The 20,259-nt window shown below is 32.6% G+C and overlaps 2 protein-coding genes across 3 annotated transcripts in view; both read right to left on the reverse strand.

Moving 5' to 3' along the window:
- Window positions 1-20,259, reverse strand: part of LOC125845029 (uncharacterized) — a 901,011-nt gene that overhangs the window by 749,279 nt on the left and 131,473 nt on the right. The gene's annotated exons all lie outside the window — the stretch shown is intronic.
- LOC125845034 (uncharacterized) lies at window positions 11,112-19,920 on the reverse strand. 2 transcript variants are annotated; one of them, XM_049524425.1, is made up of 7 exons: window positions 19,796-19,920; window positions 17,752-17,861; window positions 15,482-15,631; window positions 15,147-15,385; window positions 13,024-13,134; window positions 12,621-12,671; window positions 11,112-11,392 (listed from the first exon to the last, which is right to left on the reverse strand). In XM_049524425.1, the coding sequence occupies exons 1-7, from the start codon at window positions 19,896-19,898 to the stop codon at window positions 11,233-11,235; spliced, it is 924 nt and encodes a 307-aa protein (XP_049380382.1). In that variant the 5' UTR covers window positions 19,899-19,920; the 3' UTR covers window positions 11,112-11,232. The 2 variants fall into 2 exon arrangements, with proteins under 2 accessions (XP_049380382.1, XP_049380384.1); XM_049524427.1 differs by having other exon boundaries at window positions 17,752-17,872; window positions 19,796-19,895.

Here is a 20,259-nt window from a genome sequence, read left to right on the forward strand (position 1 = left end):
ACATACCACTTTTTGGCATTAATATAGCCTCGTGGGCAACACATAACTCTCTTAGGCAATAACATAGTATTAGACAACATCATAGCCCCCATAGACAGTTCATAGCTCAACAGCTAACCACAATAGCCCCAAGGGTAACAACAAACAATTGAATAGGCTAAATGCGAGCAATTTAGCTATAAACAATATATATGAATAGTGTTCAAGTCGTTCCTAACTTAGGGTCGTTCTTAACAGATTATGAGAAATGAGGGTTTATAACCACTCAATCAGCCAACCACTCACAATTACATCTACAAGATCACCAACATTAACTACCTTATTATATCACTCCCAAGCTCTAAGGAAATATGCCAAACAAAAGGAATAGCCTTAACATACCTTTTTCTTTATAATTTATGCTGAAAATATCTTTGTACGCACCACTACAACACTAATAAAAAAAGTAAAATCAATCAGTAATTAAGGACAAGAATAACTATGACAATTTGACAATCGATATGGATTCCTATCGTAAATTACTATCCAAGACCTAAGGTATCCATAAATTGATAAAGATGGTTCCTACCTTTCTTTACATGCCCAAAACACTTGAATAAAATCAAACCACTGAAAAAACCTTTGTTGCCACAACCTCCACGGAGCTACACCGCTCAATTCACCATGAAAACTATACCAAAACGACTAGCTCGCGACATAGGGCAATTTTCGATAAGGAGCCAAGAAGAGATTATGAACACACAAGAATGATTTGAGGAGTAATTCTTTGATTTTTGTGGGTTTCTTACGAGCTGGAATGAAGAAAAATGAAAAAAGATGCTATCTTATAAGGTTCCACTAACGTTATTCACACTCTTTTACATTCTTTAGTTATAATATTATGAATTCTCATAGTTATTACATTAATTATTTCTATCTTTCATCTTTCCTTATATTAACCTTTGACCAATAATTTTTCATATTATTATACCGCCCCTATATATGTGTATAATATGGTGTTGTCAACCAAGCATGAATCGTCCAAGAAAAAATAACAAGTATCTGAACTATATCTTTGTTGGGTGTAAGATAAACAAATGATTATATATATGATTTCATATATAGAATATATTTTTTAATTTTAATTATTAGTTTTTCCGGTAAAAAAAGAAAACTTTTCTCAGTTAACTATGGACAATCAGATAACTACCTTTGATTTATATACACAATCAATCGAGAAGTCAGATATGTGAGCCAACAACAAGAACGTCATCTATTATGTTATAACATATAAAATAAACATTAATATACAAAAAATAGTTCTAAAAAATAAAATATAGTTGTTCTCTTCACATGTTCATATGACATCTAAACAGTTTAACGCGGAATACACGTGCAAAACACATTTGGTTAGGTGACAAGAAAATTGCACAACAAATATCGTCTATAAGATAATATTAGTGAGATACGACTAATTAATTACATGATTGAACTCAAACAAATTGAAATAAATATAAACATTATTGCATTTAACTAATACATTTTTTTATTCACCATCTTCAAAAGTTCGCATGAATAAGTGATATATATAAGGTTCCACATTGAACATTCACAAAAAGAATCTGTAATATTATTTTGTGCAAAGCTTATTATTCAAATCTTTGCTTAAATAAGCAATACTATTTACTATAACATATATTTTCTGAATTGGTAATCACGTGCAACGCACATGTCGAAAAACTAGTTACCTTAAAAGCATGACCTTCTAACTTGAATGTTAAATTACTATAGTATAACTTAAAACACTCATCTATATCTATTTGAACAACATATGTTCTCTTGAAAGGTTGTGATTTTTTTCGATGAGTTGTGACTTTTTCCGATAAGTTGTGACTTTTTTCAAAGGGTTGTGATTTTTCGATGGACTTTTCTAAAGAGTTGTGAATTTTCCAAAGGAATGTGACTTCTAGAAATATCATGATTTTTCAGATAATACATAAAAAACACTTATTCATACTATTTTTTATTGACTATAAATATAGGGGTTTCCTCTCAATTTTCAACAATAATTTTTTTTTAATCTTCTACTCTTCTTCTTCTTGCATTTTAAAAAAAATTGGGTGATTTATTTTCGTTGATTTATTTATTTGGGTTATTTATTCAATCTTAGTGAGTGATTCATATTGTTTAGGAAAAATCACCTAACTACACATAATTTATGATCATATTTTCTTATTTTCCCTACCATTTCAAAAAATATCAAAAATCCCCTCTTTTGCTCCTCCCATCATTTCCTTTTCCGGATACATTAATTTGAAATCTCATACCATGATTTTCTTTCCTTTTTTCAAGCCACAAATCTCTCTACAGTTACCTATATTAATCCATTTTTTAATTTCAAATCTTTTCTCTTTTCAATTAATGATTTCAAGTTATTCAAGAGATAGATTTCTTTCCATCACTTCAATTTTCATTTTTTTAATTTTTTTTTTAGTTTTTTCATCTTAAAAAATTATTTAATTTGTTAGTCCCGATCTCTTTACTGGAAGAGGGGTGGAAAACGTTGCTAATGCAGAAAGTTCATCTTGGAGTGCATTTGGAATTNAATCCCCTCTTTTGCTCCCATCATTCCCTTTTCCGGATATATTAATTTGAAATCTCATACCATGATTTTCTTTCCTTTTTTCAAGTCACAAATCTCTTTACAGTTACCTACATTAATCCATTTTTTAATTTCAAATCTTTTCTCTTTTCAATGATTTCAAGTTATTCAAAAGATAGATTTCTTTCCATCACTTCAATTTTCTTTTTTTTTTTAGTTTTTTCATCTTAAAAAATTATTTAATTTGTTAGTCCCGATCTCTTTACTGGAAGAGGGGTGGAAAACGTTGCTAATGCAGAAAGTTCATCTTGGAGTGCATTTGGAATTGTTCTAGGAATTTCTAATGGCGGTCTTGATACACTTCATTCCATTAATTCGATCTTTTAGTATTGGGCTTACCCAATTAGTCTGAGAAGGATACATCTTCATTGCTTTCCGTTGATTAGATTGTTGATTTTTTTTTTATTTTTTAGTGGTTCATCTTTTCTGATACATATAGGTTCAAAATTTTTGATGTATTTGTTTCTTAAACTAATGTATACTGCCTTCGTTTTAACATTATGATACATTACAATTCTAGCATGCACAACGTATCGTGTTCAAATATTAGTTTTGATACATAACCTTAATTGGTATTGATACTTGATAGAAAAATTCTACCAAATGTATCATTATCATGTATCAGCCTTTTCATCTACAAATTTCTGATACATATGGATTCTGCTCTCAAACAAACTAAGTTACATAAATAATAATGTATCATGCACTAATTTTTTAGGCATGATATGTAAATTTGAATTTATACTAAATGTATCTCATACATAACAATTACCAAACATTAATGTATCTCTCAAACCTAACATCTTATGGACAACACTTTTTTATTTAATGTATCTAGTAGAAAAACAACACTTATCAATTTAAATAAAATACATAAATAGTTATATATTGATAATCTATCCATCTCGAAAACATAATTCAAAAAACGATTACATAACATTATAAAAGGTATGAATGATCCATCAAAGCAATGCATCTCTTCAACCTTTTTGTTTGTTGTATCAATGCATAACAGATACATTGAAAATCCAAACTCTTGTTTCTTCACGTTAACGATATATCAAATCTCCAAATTTTTTTCAACTCATCGATGTCTAATTCAATTGCAATGACTGATTTGAGATTCACAAACTTCAGTTAGTTCTCTCCACAAAACAAAACATATCAACCTTTGAATCTCAAATTCTGATAAAGATCCAAGATTCTTAAATCGCTGAACCAAAAATCTAATTTTTGAACAGATAAAAGCAAAAAACACAAAAGGGTATTGATTAACTACAAATTTCACATCAGTCACTACTCAAAATAACATCTCAAATTCCAAGAAAAGAACCCCATTTTGAGAAAAAGGGGAAAATGGAGTTTAGCGAGGGAAAAAATGGATTGGATTCTCGGCAGAAAGGATGAATCTTGATGAACAGTAATACAATATCAATGGAGGTTCTGTAATTGAAAATAAAAAGTATTAGAAATAAAATGTGAAATTATAATTAAGGTAGTAAAAAGTACGTGAGAAAAAGATGTGGGATTTTGAGTATCCATTGGGAGCAATTTGAAATTTTAAATTTCTTCGTTCTGGATTTTTCATCGTATTGATTGATAGTAAGAAGAAACCTAAGTGTAATTTATGGGATTTAATTAGATTTTCAGATTTTATTCTTTTTTTAGCGCAATAGAAGGATTCTTCTTGTATTAGAATTAATGTATCCAAATTAGGGGTGTGCACTATTCGGATTAAATCGAATAACCAAACCAAATCCAACCAAATTTTTATTTGGATTGGTTTTTTGGTTTTTCGGACTGGTTTTGGATTAATAAATTATTTTGTTTGGTTTTTTGGTTTGGTTTCTGTCACGACCCGAATCTACACCCTGGACGTGGCCGGTACTCAAGAACCATTGATGGTCCCCAAGCGAACCCTCATCCTGGCTGACTACAAGCGGAAGACTAACTTAAGCATACAAAAGCTTAAAATTGAATAAAATTCAATAAACTCAACTTTTCAAAACTTCAACTCAAATGAACAACTTAGAATAAAATAATATATTCAACTCGCCATAAATAGGCAACTTAAGTCTTTAAAACATTTAATAAAATAAAAGAATAATACAGACTTCTCAACTATACTGACTATCTATGAAGCTTCTAACTGATAACGATGGAAGTCGGGACAAGACTAGGGGTGTGCAAAAACTGATTTAACCAATAATCCGAACTGAAAAAAACACTATTGGTTTATTGATATTGGGTTATTGGGCTAATGGTTTTTAAACGGTTTTGCAAAAATTTTTATTGGGTTATTGGTTTGGTTTTCGGTTTTATAATTTTTGTTAATGGTTAAACCGATAACCCAATAAGACTATACTAAATTTACTAGTCTTATTGTTAATGGTTAAACGATTGTTACTTTCACACTTTTTCCTTTGAATGTGTCTAGTGTCTAAACTTGCAAGAAAAATGATTGTTACTTTTATGATTATTACTTTCATGCCAAATGCTGGAAAAATCATATGATTTATTTGAAAATTTTCTTATCGTGTATATAATATATATGAGTATTTTCTTATTGGTTAAACCGAAAACCGAACCGTTAAGTACCATAAACCGATTAACCAAAAATCGATAAGAAATATGTTATTGGTTTGGTTATCGGTTTGAAGTATTTACAAATCGAAAACTGATAAACCGAGCCAATAACACCTAAAACTGAACCGATCGATGCGCACCCCTAGACAAGACCCACGACATCCTGACTGAACAGAAAAGTAAATGAAATCCTCCGGAAGCAAGGAGACTCACCAAAGCTAACTCGAACTCTCAGATATATCAACGAAACTCCTGTTGATGATCCTGAATACCTGTGTCTGCATCATAATACGATGCATGTCAACTGGCATCAGTACATTGAATGTATGAATATGCGAGGTAGAATGCTAAAATAACATAGGCTCGAAAGAGATTATAAAAGAAACACTTACCTTGGCTCTTCTCAACTACTGAATACCTAAATAAACTCATTTTATTATAAAGCAGTTTAAAACAAGTGTAATATAAAGAAAAACTATTGAAAATATGTTGTCAATTCATAATCATAATATCATAAAAAGACAAACCATGCTCCCTTTCAAAGTCTACTTATGCAATGCATGAATTAAGTCCCATACCTCCATTCACACTAAGAAGAACTCCTTGAGGAACCATGCTACTACTGTTGTGGGAGTTTCTCTAACCAACAACCATCACTTAAGAACTATAGTGATGATACAACGCTTTTCCTCACGCTGCCGAGGCACATTTTATACCTTGCCGTGATATAGGAAGCTAACTCACTAAGTGGATCCACTAGTCTATGCGAAAAATATTCATCTAAAAAGTATGACCCTTTTCTACCCATGATGGCTACATGGTTTATGGAGACTTGAGTTAATATGAACTCGCATCCCCATATTGGTGCTCAATACTACTCCCAAAAATATACTTAGTTCTTTATGTTTAAAAACATACTTCTTCTGTGAATTGAGATTAGAGATTAGTGCTCAAAAACTTAGCTCAAAGGCTATCTTGGAAATCTCAGTTTCCCTGTTTGCTTTATTTAGAAAGCTATTTCTCTTTTCTGAAAACTAACCCGAAGGCTCTTTGAAAATCTCAGTTTCCATTCTTATTTAAATGTGAAAGCAAATTAAATCTCTTTGGGAATACTTAGTCCCCATATACTTTTGAAGAAATGAACTCAATCTTTACTCTGTACTCAACTTGAATTGTAAATCTTAAAACAAAGTTAAAAGCATTTTCAAAAGACTTCTTGAAAAGACTCGAATAACTTTCTAAACTTGGCTCTCAACTTTCCTTGAATTTGAATTTATGGATTCAAGGTTATGATTCATGTTTCTGGATGATTTCTACATGTTTAGAAGTCATTTAGAGTAGGTAGAATCAATAGGGAATGTTAATACCATTTAGAAAGGCTTAAACAGACTGAATGACGAAAACTGGGTGAAAAACGCCGATCCGGGCACGTCCGGGGCGCGCCGTGCCAGCTCCACATTATTGGGGCTCCAAAATGGTGCACTGTTGGCGCACCTCCCCAGCCTCTCTGGCGCTATGGAGGCGCGTCGCGCCAGCCTCCCTTCAGGTGAATTCATGACGAATTTTGCATCTCGTTTTTTAATCCTAAATCATTTTAATTCGATTCTTTTTCTCAAATTCACTTTAGATTCATGTACCCAAATCATATACACAAAATCTAACCCAACAACTTAAAGAAACAACACTTAATCATCAAGAAACTCCTTAATCCCAACTCATGTTCAAGAATGAAATCAATTCAAGAACAACTATCAAGAACATCAAATTCTCAATCTTTTTAGGACGAAAATACGTTGAATTAAACATGCTTGGCGCGTGGGTGAACTAACCCAATGCTATGTGATCTCACATACCTCTTAGGGATTAAACTCATGGCGACAATCCGCAACAACTCTGAAGAATTTCGACAAACGCTTCGCTCCTTTCTCTTTTCTCCTCTTTTCTCTTCTTAAACTCTCAACTAAAACCCTAGGCGTATTTTAGGATTATAAAACTGAACCTAATAGTATTTGACCCTTAAAATATTACTAAAAATGAATTAAATCTGATTGGGTAAGGAAAAGACCAAAATACCCCTCTAAAATTCGGTTAACTTTCCTTAACTGGACAACCTAACTTCAAAAGGCCATATCTCACTTATCCGACCACGAAACTTAGCAAACTCAGTGGCGCTGGAAAGATAATTCAAAGATCTTTCCTACGGTATCTGGTAGCACACCTAACTCATCCTGAGCTAGGAGTTATGGTCGTTTGAAGTCGACCCAAAACTCATACTTAAGCATAACTTGCAAAATTTCAGATTTTGCTATTTTCAATTTAGTTCTTTTTCGAACTCAAGGTGATACATCTAGTGAACTTAACACTTAAAGAAATTTTAATTCCTCGGTAAAATTATACTCACAACGAAGGATGGTTCAAGTCTTAGTTTGAAAATTTTTCTAGGGGTTACAATTTTGGGTTTTAAAAAATAAAAACCGAAAAACCAAAAAAACTTGAATTTATATATATATATATATAATGTTTAAGTTTAGAATTAAGTTGGAGTTACCCACTTTTGTCCCTTTTTGGTTATTGCCTTTCATGATGATTGCGTTTATATTTTATGTTTGAATTACATCTATAATAGGTATACTTATAAGTGTTGGGTTTTAAGTTTTACTTATGATTTATATTAGAAAGTATATTTAAGGGATTAAATATTATTACTTTGGTTATGTTATTAATTATTGACATAACCGAATAACCAAACCGAATAGGGAAAAATCAAACCAAACCAAATTTATTTTGGATCAAATTGGGTTACACTTTTATAAAACCAAAAACCGAAAAATTCAAATCGAATAGTGCAAAACCAAATCGAAAAATCGAATGCACACCCCTAATCCAAATGGTGACTTATGTATCCGGAAGGTACACATTTTAAGGGGTTATTGTAATTAGAAAAAGAGTTAGGATAAGATGTAATTTACTCCTTACACTATTGGATTTATGTAAGTTTTGAGTAACATAATTGTTTGATAGCTTGATCAACAACTGAACTCTATCTATGAATTTTGATTTTTAACTTTAATTTTTAGTTCTTCAAAATAACGTATTTAGGCTTGGCTTAGTGAGTTTTGAGGAATTTACTTATTNTGTCCCTTTTTGGTTATTGTCTTTCATGATGATTGCGTTTATATTTTATGTTTGAATTACATCTATAATAGGTGTACTTATAAGTATTGGGTTTTAAGTTTTACTTATGATTTATATTAGAAAGTATATTTAAGGGATTAAATATTGTTACTTTGGTTATGTTATTAATTATTGACATAACCGAATAACCAAACCGAAAAAAGCCGAACCGAATAGGGAAAAATCAAACCAAACCAAATTTATTTTGGATCGGATTGGGTTACACTTTTACAAAACCAAAAACCGAAAAATTCAAATCGAATAGTGAAAAACCAAACCGAAAAACCGAATGCACACCCCTAATCCAGATGGTGACTTATGTATCCGGAAGGTACACATTTTAAGGGGTTATTGTAATTAGAAAAAGAGTAGGGATAAGATGTAATTTACTCCTCACACTATGGGATTTATGTAAGTTTTGAGTAACATAATTGTTTGATAGCTTGATCAACTACTGAACTCTATCTATGAATTTTGATTTTTAACTTTAATTTTTAGTTCTTCAAAATAACGTATTTGGGCTTGGCTTAGTGAGTTTTGAGGAATTTACTTATTTTATATACATTTGTTATTATTTAAAGTAATATATATATATATATATTAATTTTTATTTAAACTATCTTATATTTTCTCTATCATTATTTTTAGTTTGCTTTATAGTTGTGCTATCAATTCTGGATAAAGTATGTCTGGTTTGTGTTTAAGTTTGATTTATTTGTACTAATGATCATTTATTTTTATTTTTTAACATGTACAAATTTCATTTACAGGTTTATTTTGGGCTCTAATTTATCTGTAATTTATTTTTTAACTTGATCAAAACTATCATGAATTTCACGAAGTCTAATTACATTTTTTTTATAAGGATTAATTAATCTTTCTTGTACCATAAAAAAGATAAAATTTCAAGAATCTAAAATTTTGTAGAATTCTAACTTGCAACAAAATTATTATACTTAGTCAATTACATTGTAAACCTCCAATTCTAATTAAAACACGACGTAATTAAATATATTTGACTTGTTAAAAGTATATTTTATAAGAATGATGTTACATTTACCTATAAAAATTTATCGATTTATATATTTGGTTATGTCAAGAAACAAGAGTAGAAAAAAGAAAAGAAAAGAATATATTTATGTATGAATAAAAACCAAATAGTCGAACCAAAACCAAAATCAATAAATATCTATTTTGGTTTGATTTAATTTTAATAGTTTAAAACCTACTAAAATGATTTAATTTTAATTTTAATCAAAAACCGATCCAGATTACACGAACACCCCTACCTCCACCTATAAGGAACCAACTTTTGAAAAAAAAAGAAGAAGCCAGCAGTTCACTAGGTTTACATTAGTGTTTTTTGTTTACGTGTAACTTATTGATGGTCTTGTCTTCTATTTCAAAGAGAGTGGTATTCACACATTTGGGCTACTTTGAAATCGTCAAAAATGTGTTTAATAGATGCACATTTGAATCACGTTGGAGTGGTTAATAGGTATTACCTTTAGTTCAACTGGCAAAAGGAAAGAGTCAAAAATACCTCTAAACTATTCAAAGTCAGTCAAATTAACCAGCATTACGTTTTTCGGATCGAAAATGCTTCACTATAACATTTTTGGCTAAAAAATATCCTTAACTATCCAAATGAACCAAATATACCCTTTCGTCACAATTGTTCCAAACCAAGGAAAAATGGGGCAGTTTTCACTAGATCTATTTGAAATGGATTAGTTTTGTCATCCACTTAAAGTTCAAGACAAGTGCTCTTAATTTTAAAGATTTATTTTGAAGATTATAAGATTAATTTAACTATTTTAAATGACAATTATCATACAATGACAGCTTTATAAAATATTAAGTTTGATTATTATTAATATTATTTTTTCAAATAAACATTTATTCTATTGTTTCTTCTTTTTTTATATAAACAATTCTATTATTCTCTTCAAAACTATTATACTGACCCCTGACTGAAATCTGGGATGACTTAAAGTTAAAATACGTAATAAAACATATCAAGGTATAATTGAAATTGATTTCTTGTATCAAATTATTCTTAGAGTTAGTAAGAAAAAGATACATAATATCATGTTCAGAAATAATAACTCACACCTAATATGCAAGGAACCAGAAGGAAAAAAGAAGCTATATGACATCTTTTTTATTTTTTTTCAAATGGGAAGTGTTTAAACTACTCATTTTCTTATCTTATAACATTTCTCACATTCAACAATCCCCCTCTCCCAAAAATAGAATTTTTTTTAAAAAAAACAAGGCAAATTGTCTCATTTTGAATAGTACAAGGGTAAAATTGGCTCTTTTCCCTTGTTTTGGAACAACCGTCATAAGGAAGGGTATTTTTTGTCCACTTGAATAGTTAGAGGGTATTTTTGAGCCAAAAATGTTACGAGGCGGCCTTGTTCGATACTTTCATTTTATAGCACTAAACAAAATCAGCACCACAAAAGAAGACAATTAAAGGAGATGAAGCAGAATTCTTTCCCAATAAGATAAATATAAAACTGATACCATATTACTATTTCTTTGTCAGCTTATCTTTCTCATCTCATTCTAAAAAAAAGGCTTAAAAACATAAAAATACAACTTACCAATCAAAGACTTAAATGAGAAACTAGTCATTGCACAAAAGAAGCCAAAAACCTTTGGTTTCTAATTTAGATATTAAAAATAAGATAACTTGAAAGACTAACTGTGACTTAAAGCTGATATTCTTCTGATATCATGTTTGATGGAAAATGGCTGGTAAAAACATTATGCAATTCTGTTCAAATCAAATACTTAGAGGCTAAGCACAAAGCAGCGACTTACTATAACGCGATTGCTTGTGGATAACAAGTGTTAACCTCCATTTGTAGGGATGTCCAAATTTGGTTGCATCTTTCTTGCTTTGCCTTTATGCGAGTCAAAAATGTCTCTACCCATGGTTCATCCATTCCCTCCAAGCTCAAGTCATATGGCACAGAGAAACTGACACAGAAACAGTCTAGCACCGTAAGAAAACAAAAGCTAACGCTAAGTATAAACCAAGATCAAAAGAATGAGTTTGTCAATTCCAAATGTTCAATGTATGAAATGTAATCAACAGTGTGAAGTATAGAAACGATTGATACTTGAATGAAAATAATGATCTGCTTAGCCTTATGACAATCTTTAAAGACATCTAAAGCAGCAATGCAGGTATGAAGATAGAAAGTTAAAAAGGTGAAATAGGCCAAGAGCAGGAAGCCTCTAGTCATACACTAGGTATGGAGTAGGAAGAGAGCAGAAAATGACAAAAGAGGGAAGCCTCTATCCAAACATAAACTCTTAGAAGCATACCTGAAAAAAACTTATGTGGCTTCATTACTTCACTATCTAACTGAAACATAAGCTTAAACCAGGTGTAAACTGGTAAGGTCAGAAACCGATCTTTTATAACGTGGAAGATGCAAAGGTCATATTTAGGTGGTATTCAGGATATTGGTTGCTTCATTTCATTTGGTGACTATTTGAGGTATCCAGATAATTCAAGTTGTCCCTTAGAGCACAATGGCTGCATCACTGGTCAAAAGTTGCACAAAGCATAAAATCAAGAAGAGAAGGAAAAGCAGCAGTAATGTCACTTTTGTTTTTGCAGTGGATACATAGCATCTCGTTTCAGCTACCATTCAATATTGGGACTAAAACTGAAAGAAACAAAATAAGGTCCCAAAATGCAGATTTAGAGCGTAACTCCACCTCATTCCTCCAAAAGAGGAACAATAAGAAAGGAAAAATAGACAGCTATCAATAGGAATGTATCATACTATGATGCAGTTAGTACGGAATGACTTTACACAGCTGACTTACTCAGACATAAGGTTATTCAGATAACTGCTGAACTGTATCGGTCTGCACCTTCGGAAAAAATACAGGGCCTTCTTTTTTAAAAATAAAATATTTATTTAAATGAAGGTGGCCTTCATTTTGGCTTAATCATACAAATAGAGAAACATGCTCCTGTATTATTACATTGTTGCTGCAATCTGAGAAGTACTTTTCCCAAGAACAATAAAAAGGGAAAACAGAGGAAGAAATAGTTTTTGGTAAGTTCTCAAGAACACAGAATTGAGAAAAAGAAGGAAACATCAAGATGGACACTTGCATCAAAGGAAGAGTTATAGAAGACAGAAAGAAAAGAGAATGTTTTCTAGCATCACATAATTCGGAACCCTACCTCATTAGTTCCTCTTTTTGGGCCGGAGATCCTCTATTGCATCTGGCACTCCTGTAAAATTTTGAAGTTGAGAATCAGAAGACTTAAAAACCTTTCTAAATCTAATGAAAACTAAATAATTGTAGGAATTCAGAAGACCAAAGGTTTGACACTGATGTTGTCAAATTGATGCAGGAAAGATGGCCAGAGGGTCATAAAAGTTAACAATCAATTCTTTCAGGTCATTCCAAAAATAAAATGCATCCCTCCATAAACAAGCTACAGATACTAATTTCAATCAACACATAAGCCTCAATCCCAAACTAGTTGGAATCGGTGATAGGATCCACTATAATTCTGGTTTAAACAGTTAAAATTTGATAACGAAAATTATCATGAAATGCGGATAAAGAAATCAACAAACCTGCAAACAAGGACTTGGAAAAGATTCAGAGACTTGGTAGAGAGGTTATATATGGCATTTTCAATATGAGCCATCCCAAATAGGTAAACTATAGGATAACCAAGCAGCCATCTGCAGCAAGATTGTAATTGAATATATGAAAATCATTAGATGATGGCACATGGTTCTTAGGAAAATAATTACTACCTGTTATTCAGAATATTTGCATGCTAGACAGTCAACTTTAAATATCCAAAAGAAAATTACCCAATTTTGGAACAGGACATGTTGCATCTAATAGGCTAGTTGCAAAAAAGTGAAACACAATACTCTTTTCTTTATAACCGAGAAATCCTCAAAGCAACGCACGGTTTGGAACACAATGGATAATGGGTTCATCCCTCCACCATTCTCCACTTTAATATCATGCTTTTGTTAACAGTATGATTCAAACCCTGATATGTGCTAACCGACACATCACGCATTGCACTCTTACCACTAGATCAAAAGCCTTAGAGGCTGGAGAAACGCACTACTTATCAAGTTCAGTCACTTTAGATACCTGATCAGCTGGCCACATATCCCATAGGCCATATCTACCAGTCATAAGCTGGCAAAGGGTTAGAACACAATTCAGACCTTTAAAATTACAGCTTTTCTGGTGAAAAACACCTTCTTTAGTTCTAGAACCATTCTGCACACATCTGGTATGAGGGAACCTCCTGAGACAATCTTTGACGTACTTCCTTCTTTTTCCAAATTGAACTTCAAGTATCACAATTTTGTAGCCAGCATAAATTTTTGTAAAGAAACAATTCTCCTTCACATTATTTTCACATCAGTATAATTTGTTTGGTGAAACAGTCAAGGGTTTAACAATTCATAATACAGTAGAAGTATAAATTAGGAGAGATACTATCGGTCTCATAAAGACTATACAATAAATGGGATAACGGACTTAAGAATTACTGCATACTTCCTTCTGTTATAAGTTGTCACGTTTGACCTTTTGAGGCCAAATTAGATTCTTTTCTGAAGGATCTTCAATAAATAAGAAGAATATTCATCTTTATAAGAAATATTATCATATAAAGTTAAGTAACACAGGATGCAAAGAAATCCACAAAAGACTACATAATTGTCGATAGACTAGTTCTTCAAGTATAAGCAACTTCACAAGAACTCTTAACTAAGTGATCATCATATCAGTGACACATAAACCATAACTCAGTTCAAGCAGACCCTGATGAGTAATTGTAATTACCTTCCTGTTTCATAATGGTAATAGTGGGAGAACTTGAAATGGAGGAAAATATGGGTTTGATGTCACCTATGTTTGAAGTGACACCTTTCTCTGTCATGTTGAAAAAATTTGATGATTCGAGGATTGAAAACAAAGATATTAAAGCCCCAAAAGTACAGACCAATTGAGGGAGTCAAAAAAACAGTAATTTCGAGCACCACAACTTTAATTTTGTTAGTGAAAGCAACCCGATAAGTGGACGATATTGACCTGGTGGACTCACTAGCTCCAACCGAATCGATTGTTACTGGTAGCAGTAGCAGTAGCAGTTGGTAAATACCTCGAAACAACGTTCAAAGCAGAAGATCCGACTGAAAAGGTCGCTGCATAATGGGTCCCTTTCCGGCAGGTATGTTAGACTCTAGCGAGTGGAAAGGCATTACAAGGATTTCAGTAGTAAATTTTAAGGGGAACGATTGCTGAGAGCCTGAGACCTTGCAACCTTCCTAGAGAGGTCTAAGCCTTGGAAGGTCCTAGGAATGGGAGATGAGGCTCTGACAGTGAAGTAGTTTTCCCTAGTGAGACTCAAGCCACTTTCTAACAACTTTTAGACTCTTTAGAGACCAGCTCCCTGGTTCTGACACCACAAAGCTATCAAGATTTTCACAAACTTGATTATTTCCCTCAAGCTTGGTTGGGATTTATAATAATTACAATATGTACAATCTTTGTAATGTATAATTACACATCAAATCCTAATCATATCCCTAATGAAATCATTCCTACGTATAATATCTGAACACAATGTTTAAATGATTATATAGATGTTCGAAACCCATCAAAGCAATAAATATTCTGATCAAGTGTAATATAAATATGCTGATTTAGATAAGGGACTTACCCATTTAGAGTTGGGATAGTAACACGACTATCTTTAATGCATTCACTGAGATCAATTACATCCGAAGACAGTGAAGAAGTTGGCTTATATAAAGATGAGTCGGTGTTTGCTCTAACTTCTGGTTTCTGATGTTCCAAGTGATCAATCTTTATTCCATTTTCAGAAAAGACGGACGAAAATGTCTTTTGTGCCAATACAAGTTCTGCAGCCACACAGCTTTCTTCTGCTTGTGTTATCATCTGTAGTAACTCTATCAATCTTGGTAAAGAAACATGAGAAGGAAAGGACGTAAAAACAAAATGGTTCAAGGCTATAGAAGACAATAAAGGAGCTACCTTTGGAGGATCATATTCAAGGTCTACAAAGATCAGTCTCATCTCCAAGTTCAAACTAGACTTAACAAACTCTGCAAATGCGCTTGCGTGAACCAAGTATATCATATCTTCTATAACCATAACATGCAAAGGCTTAAATATTGAGCAGTCCTGAAAGCAATAGCAGATAACATTTGTTTATTATGTGGTACTTCAATTTCCTACACAACATATATATATATATAAATATATATATATAGAGAGAGAGAGAGAGAGAGTTTCATCATGTTTATACTTGAAAAATAACCATTAAAACATGGACTTTGACGGGTAAAATTGGGGACTTGAGACACAAGCCCTAGGAACACTAAATTGATTGTTTGAACATCGAAACGAACTCGAATTGGAAATTTAGTTATAGATTTGACTCATAGGGTTATGGGTACCCCACCCGCACATGTAATTTATTTCACGGTTTAACCATAGGGTTTGCGGTTGATTTGATTTTGATCGTGACTTTAATTATGAAATACACCTCTGCGGCTATATTTGACATCGTTGAGTAATCTTTAAAAATAGATTGGAGCCGTCCGATGGAAACCGAATGCGGTAAAGCTATTTGGAAGGTTAAAGATTCCTAGGACTGAAATAAGTTTAAGACTTTGACCTCAATGGGGAAATTTCCCCAAATTGATACTACCTTTGTCCCAATTTAAGTGTCTTAGTTTGACTAGGCACGGAGTTTAAGAAATAAAGGGAGATTTTGAATCTTGTGGTCTCAAAATTAAAGATGTGTGTAGTCCTTAAAATCTTGTGGTTTTAAACTTGTCATATAGAATGTTGGAATTGGAAACCTACTAAATCTGGAAAGAGACACTTTTTTTTGGACAGACCAAAAAGGAAAGTAAGACACTTAAATTTGGACAGAGGGAGTACTATTTTACATATACTATGTATCAAGGTACCATATATATGAGGTGACGTGTATATATGCGAACACCAGGATTATAAATGTTTTGCTGGGTATAGGTTGATGCTTATATACATGCTTGCTATGTTCTTTCATGTGCAATGACTACTTTAAGCATTTTTATAATGTTAGTATAATGTTATAGGCACTGTATTTATGCTAATTTTACATTATGAGCTATATGTATGTCAGATTACATGTTTAGCTGATAGTCATGCACTGTACATATGCATTCTAATTTGCACATATGCTTCGCACACCTAGATGAGGCTATGGCACGTGAGGCTGTTCATGTGGGTTTATGATATAGCATGTGAATTGTCCGTGCAGGTTATGTTAAGGCACGTCACACTTGAGCTGTTCGTGCGGCATATGGATATGAATTTGTCCCTCATGAGTAGCTGCATCACCAGAAACACCCGAGCAGTGTACACGCAGGATTGATCTGTGATGGAGCTCTGGTGTTGAGTAAAGCTTGAGTTTTGTTCATGCATATTAGATTATTGATTCATGTTCACGATTTCATATAAATGCTAACTTGTGTATATCATTATATATGTTGATTTGGCGCATTTGATGCATTGAACTTAGATAGTTGAGATAGTGCATACTATTATATGTTATATTTGTACCTATTTGTATATGCTTTTGTTGTGCATATTTAATTGAGTTATTTATTGTGCTTCATATTTCACTTGTTGCACTTAGTGTGTAGCTATAGATTGTGTTGTAGCGCAATTCGTGAGAGCTTTGAAGATCAACTAGCGTTCCAGTGTCGAGTTGTCAGCTAGTTCATGGTAGCTTAGAGTCCTATACTTCTGTTTTTTATTTCAAGCAGATGATGTATTATTCTTATCAAAGTCTTATTTCCTATTCCTAGTAGCTCGTGGGTCGTGACTTTGTGACACCAGGAAGGTTTAGATTACACGGTATTTGATGCCATTATTTATGTTAATGTCTTTCATATTGGGTGTAATCGTGTTGCATTATTCCCCTGATGGGTCAGATTTGGTTAGGTGTCATCATGGCTTTCTGGGATATGGATTGTAATAGTGTTCGGGATCACTTCCTATGGTTTGTTGTTATAGAAGTGAAGGAAGCCAATATTCCCCTTTTGGCCAAAGTATTTTCCTTGGAGACCATAAGTTCCACAATTGATTACAATTAACCTCAGTATTTACAAATAAAATATAGCAAACATGTCAAAAGAAATATGAACTAGGAAAACTATAAGGGAGTGGGGAAATCAAGTCTTTTTAGTTTTCAATCCCTTCAAGGGACAGAAAGTCAGCATATATCACTATACTTTGAACTTGCTAACCTCTTTGCAATGCTTGAGGAATGCACAAAGCCGTTCTTGCAGTTCAGGCATCTTCCCTCCATAGTCCACCATTACAACTGGCCTCATCTCAGTGCACAAGGCCATAATGTCTGCCCAAATTCTGATTAAGATTATCTACTCATGCAACTAAAGATAAAACATTGCTAAAGCGTTCATATTCCATCGATACTAACAACTGACAACTTGTACATTAGTAAAATTCTGAAAGCTCACAATTCCAACTTAAAACAACAGCCAAGTAAATTAAAAGAAAACAATATATTATTTTTTCTATAGTCAAGATATACTCGAGGGCCAGTGGCACACGGTTTTAAACTAGTATAGTTGTTCTGCCTTTCTATCCTTCTCCACTTGAATACTAGGCGAGTTCGAACCTGTTACTTGTGAGCATAAATCACACACCACGTGTTGTGCTCTTATTATTTTATATTGGGCTTGATTACAATGATACTTTCTCTCTTGTGGCTTAAATAACGTTTTTCCACCTTTTCCTATACATGGATATTTTTTTCATTGGTTTTTTCATCAATTGGACATTAAGATTATTTTTTTTGCACGGTGACCTTGAGGAAGAAGCCTATAGGGAGAAACCACTTGATTTTGTTGCTCATGGGGAGGCTAGTAGCCCTATATGTCAATTTTGTCGATCACTTTATGGTCTGATACATTCTCCTTGAGCCAGGCTTGAGAAGTTTGGCACAGACGCACACTAATTCAAGAGTTAGGCATGACTCGTAGTTTAGTTGATCACTCTGTGTTTTATCACTTTATGGGCATTCTACTACAAATCTGTGTATTTATTTGGTGGTTTATGTTGACGATATCATTATCATCGGCAATGATCAAGATGGTATAATTAATTTTTACCAACACCTCTTTCAACATTTCCATACTAAAGACCTTAATAGACAGAAGTATTTTCTAGGTACTGAGGTTGCTCAATCCAGATCAAGTATTGTTATTTCGTAGCACAAGTATGCTTTAGACATTCCTACGAAGACTAGAATGATGGGATCTAGACTTATTGACACTCTTATGGATCTGAAAGCTTAACTCCTCCAGGACAAGGGAGCTACTTAGGGATCCTGAAAGATAGAGGAGGGTGGTTGGTAAATTGAATTATCTCACAATGATATTTCTATTTTTGTGAGTGTTGTAAGTCGATATGTGGATATTCCCTGTGATGATCATTGGAATGCAGTTGTTCCCATTATGTGGTATATAATGTCAACTCCAAGTAAAGGACTACTCTTCAAGGATCGAGACCATGAATAGATCATTGGATAAAAAAACAATGATAGGACATGATCATCTCCTGATAGATGTTTTACATTCGGATATTGTGTTTTGCTAGGAGGTAATTTGGTGTCTTGAAAGAGTAAGAAACGGAGTGTGATTACTCTATCTAGTGTAGAAGCAGAATATCAAGCAATGGTTGTAGCAACTTGTGAGCTAGTTTGGACCAAACAGTTGCTCAAAGAACTAGAATTTGGAGAATTCAATCAGATGGAACTTATGAGTGATAACCAAGAAGCCCTTCATATCACAATAAATCTAGTATTTCATGAGAGGACTAAGCATATTGAAATTAACTGTCACTTTATCACATAAAAGATACTCTTTGGAGATATTGTTACAAAATTTGTGAAGTCAATTGATTAGCTTGTAGATATTTCACCAACTTCCTCAATTGTCCCCATATTATTTACATATGTAACAAACTTGATACATATTACTTGTATGCACCAACTTGAGCGGAAATGTTAGAACAGGAACAGGAGGAATAGGATTGTCCATTTTTGTCTACAAATAGGGCTCACCAAAAACTTTTTTATTATGCTTTTTTAAGCCGTGAAGGTGAATAAGTTTACACAAACTTCATTCAATTGGAATAAATGTGACACAAAACCCAGAAACTTAATTAAATTTCAATTGAAACCAATCCATAAAAAAAAAAATCTTTCACTTTCATTCCAATTTGGAATTGCAAGAATAAAAACAAGAGAGTGGTAGAATGAGTAACCTATTTCAAGGCGACGCTTGGAAGAAAGTTTGAGGCGCCATTTAATTTGGGACAAAGCAGATTCAAATGTCTTCAGTACCGTCTCCAATTCTGCAACCTCCATTGTTGAGTACTTGAAACTGGTCGACTCCATTCAAACTTACTGTAAAGTTTTTTTATTTATTTATTTACTCTTTGGACCCTGCCTACTACCCCCAAAGATTTTGATTAATTCTCCCTCCTTTCAATTTTAATTATCATTTTCTTTCTTTTTTTAAGTCAAACTATAAAAATTTTGACTAATATTTTATAATATACCTTTTATTATATTAATATACAAAAAATTGTAATTCATAGTACTTTTTGTATAGTTTTTGAATATTTAATTTTTTTGTTTAAAATGTCGAATTAATGTAATCTAATTTAACTTTGAAAATTAGTTAAATTGACTTTCGAAAAGCGCAACACGGCAATTATAAGTGGAT

This window comes from Solanum stenotomum, chromosome 11, assembly GCF_019186545.1.
Source record: "Solanum stenotomum isolate F172 chromosome 11, ASM1918654v1, whole genome shotgun sequence".
NCBI lineage: Eukaryota > Viridiplantae > Streptophyta > Magnoliopsida > Solanales > Solanaceae > Solanum > Solanum stenotomum.

Coding starts and splice junctions, on each gene's coding strand:
- LOC125845034 (XM_049524425.1), bottom strand. CDS start 19,898: ATGGAGGTTGCAGAATTGGAGACGGTACTGAAGACATTTGAATCTGCT. Junction 17,862..19,795: donor CAAGCGTCGCCTTGAAATAG/GTTACTCATTCT, acceptor GAATTTGGGCAG/ACATTATGGCCTTGTGCACT. Junction 15,386..15,481: donor TTGAATATGATCCTCCAAAG/GTAGCTCCTTTA, acceptor GAGTTACTACAG/ATGATAACACAAGCAGAAGA.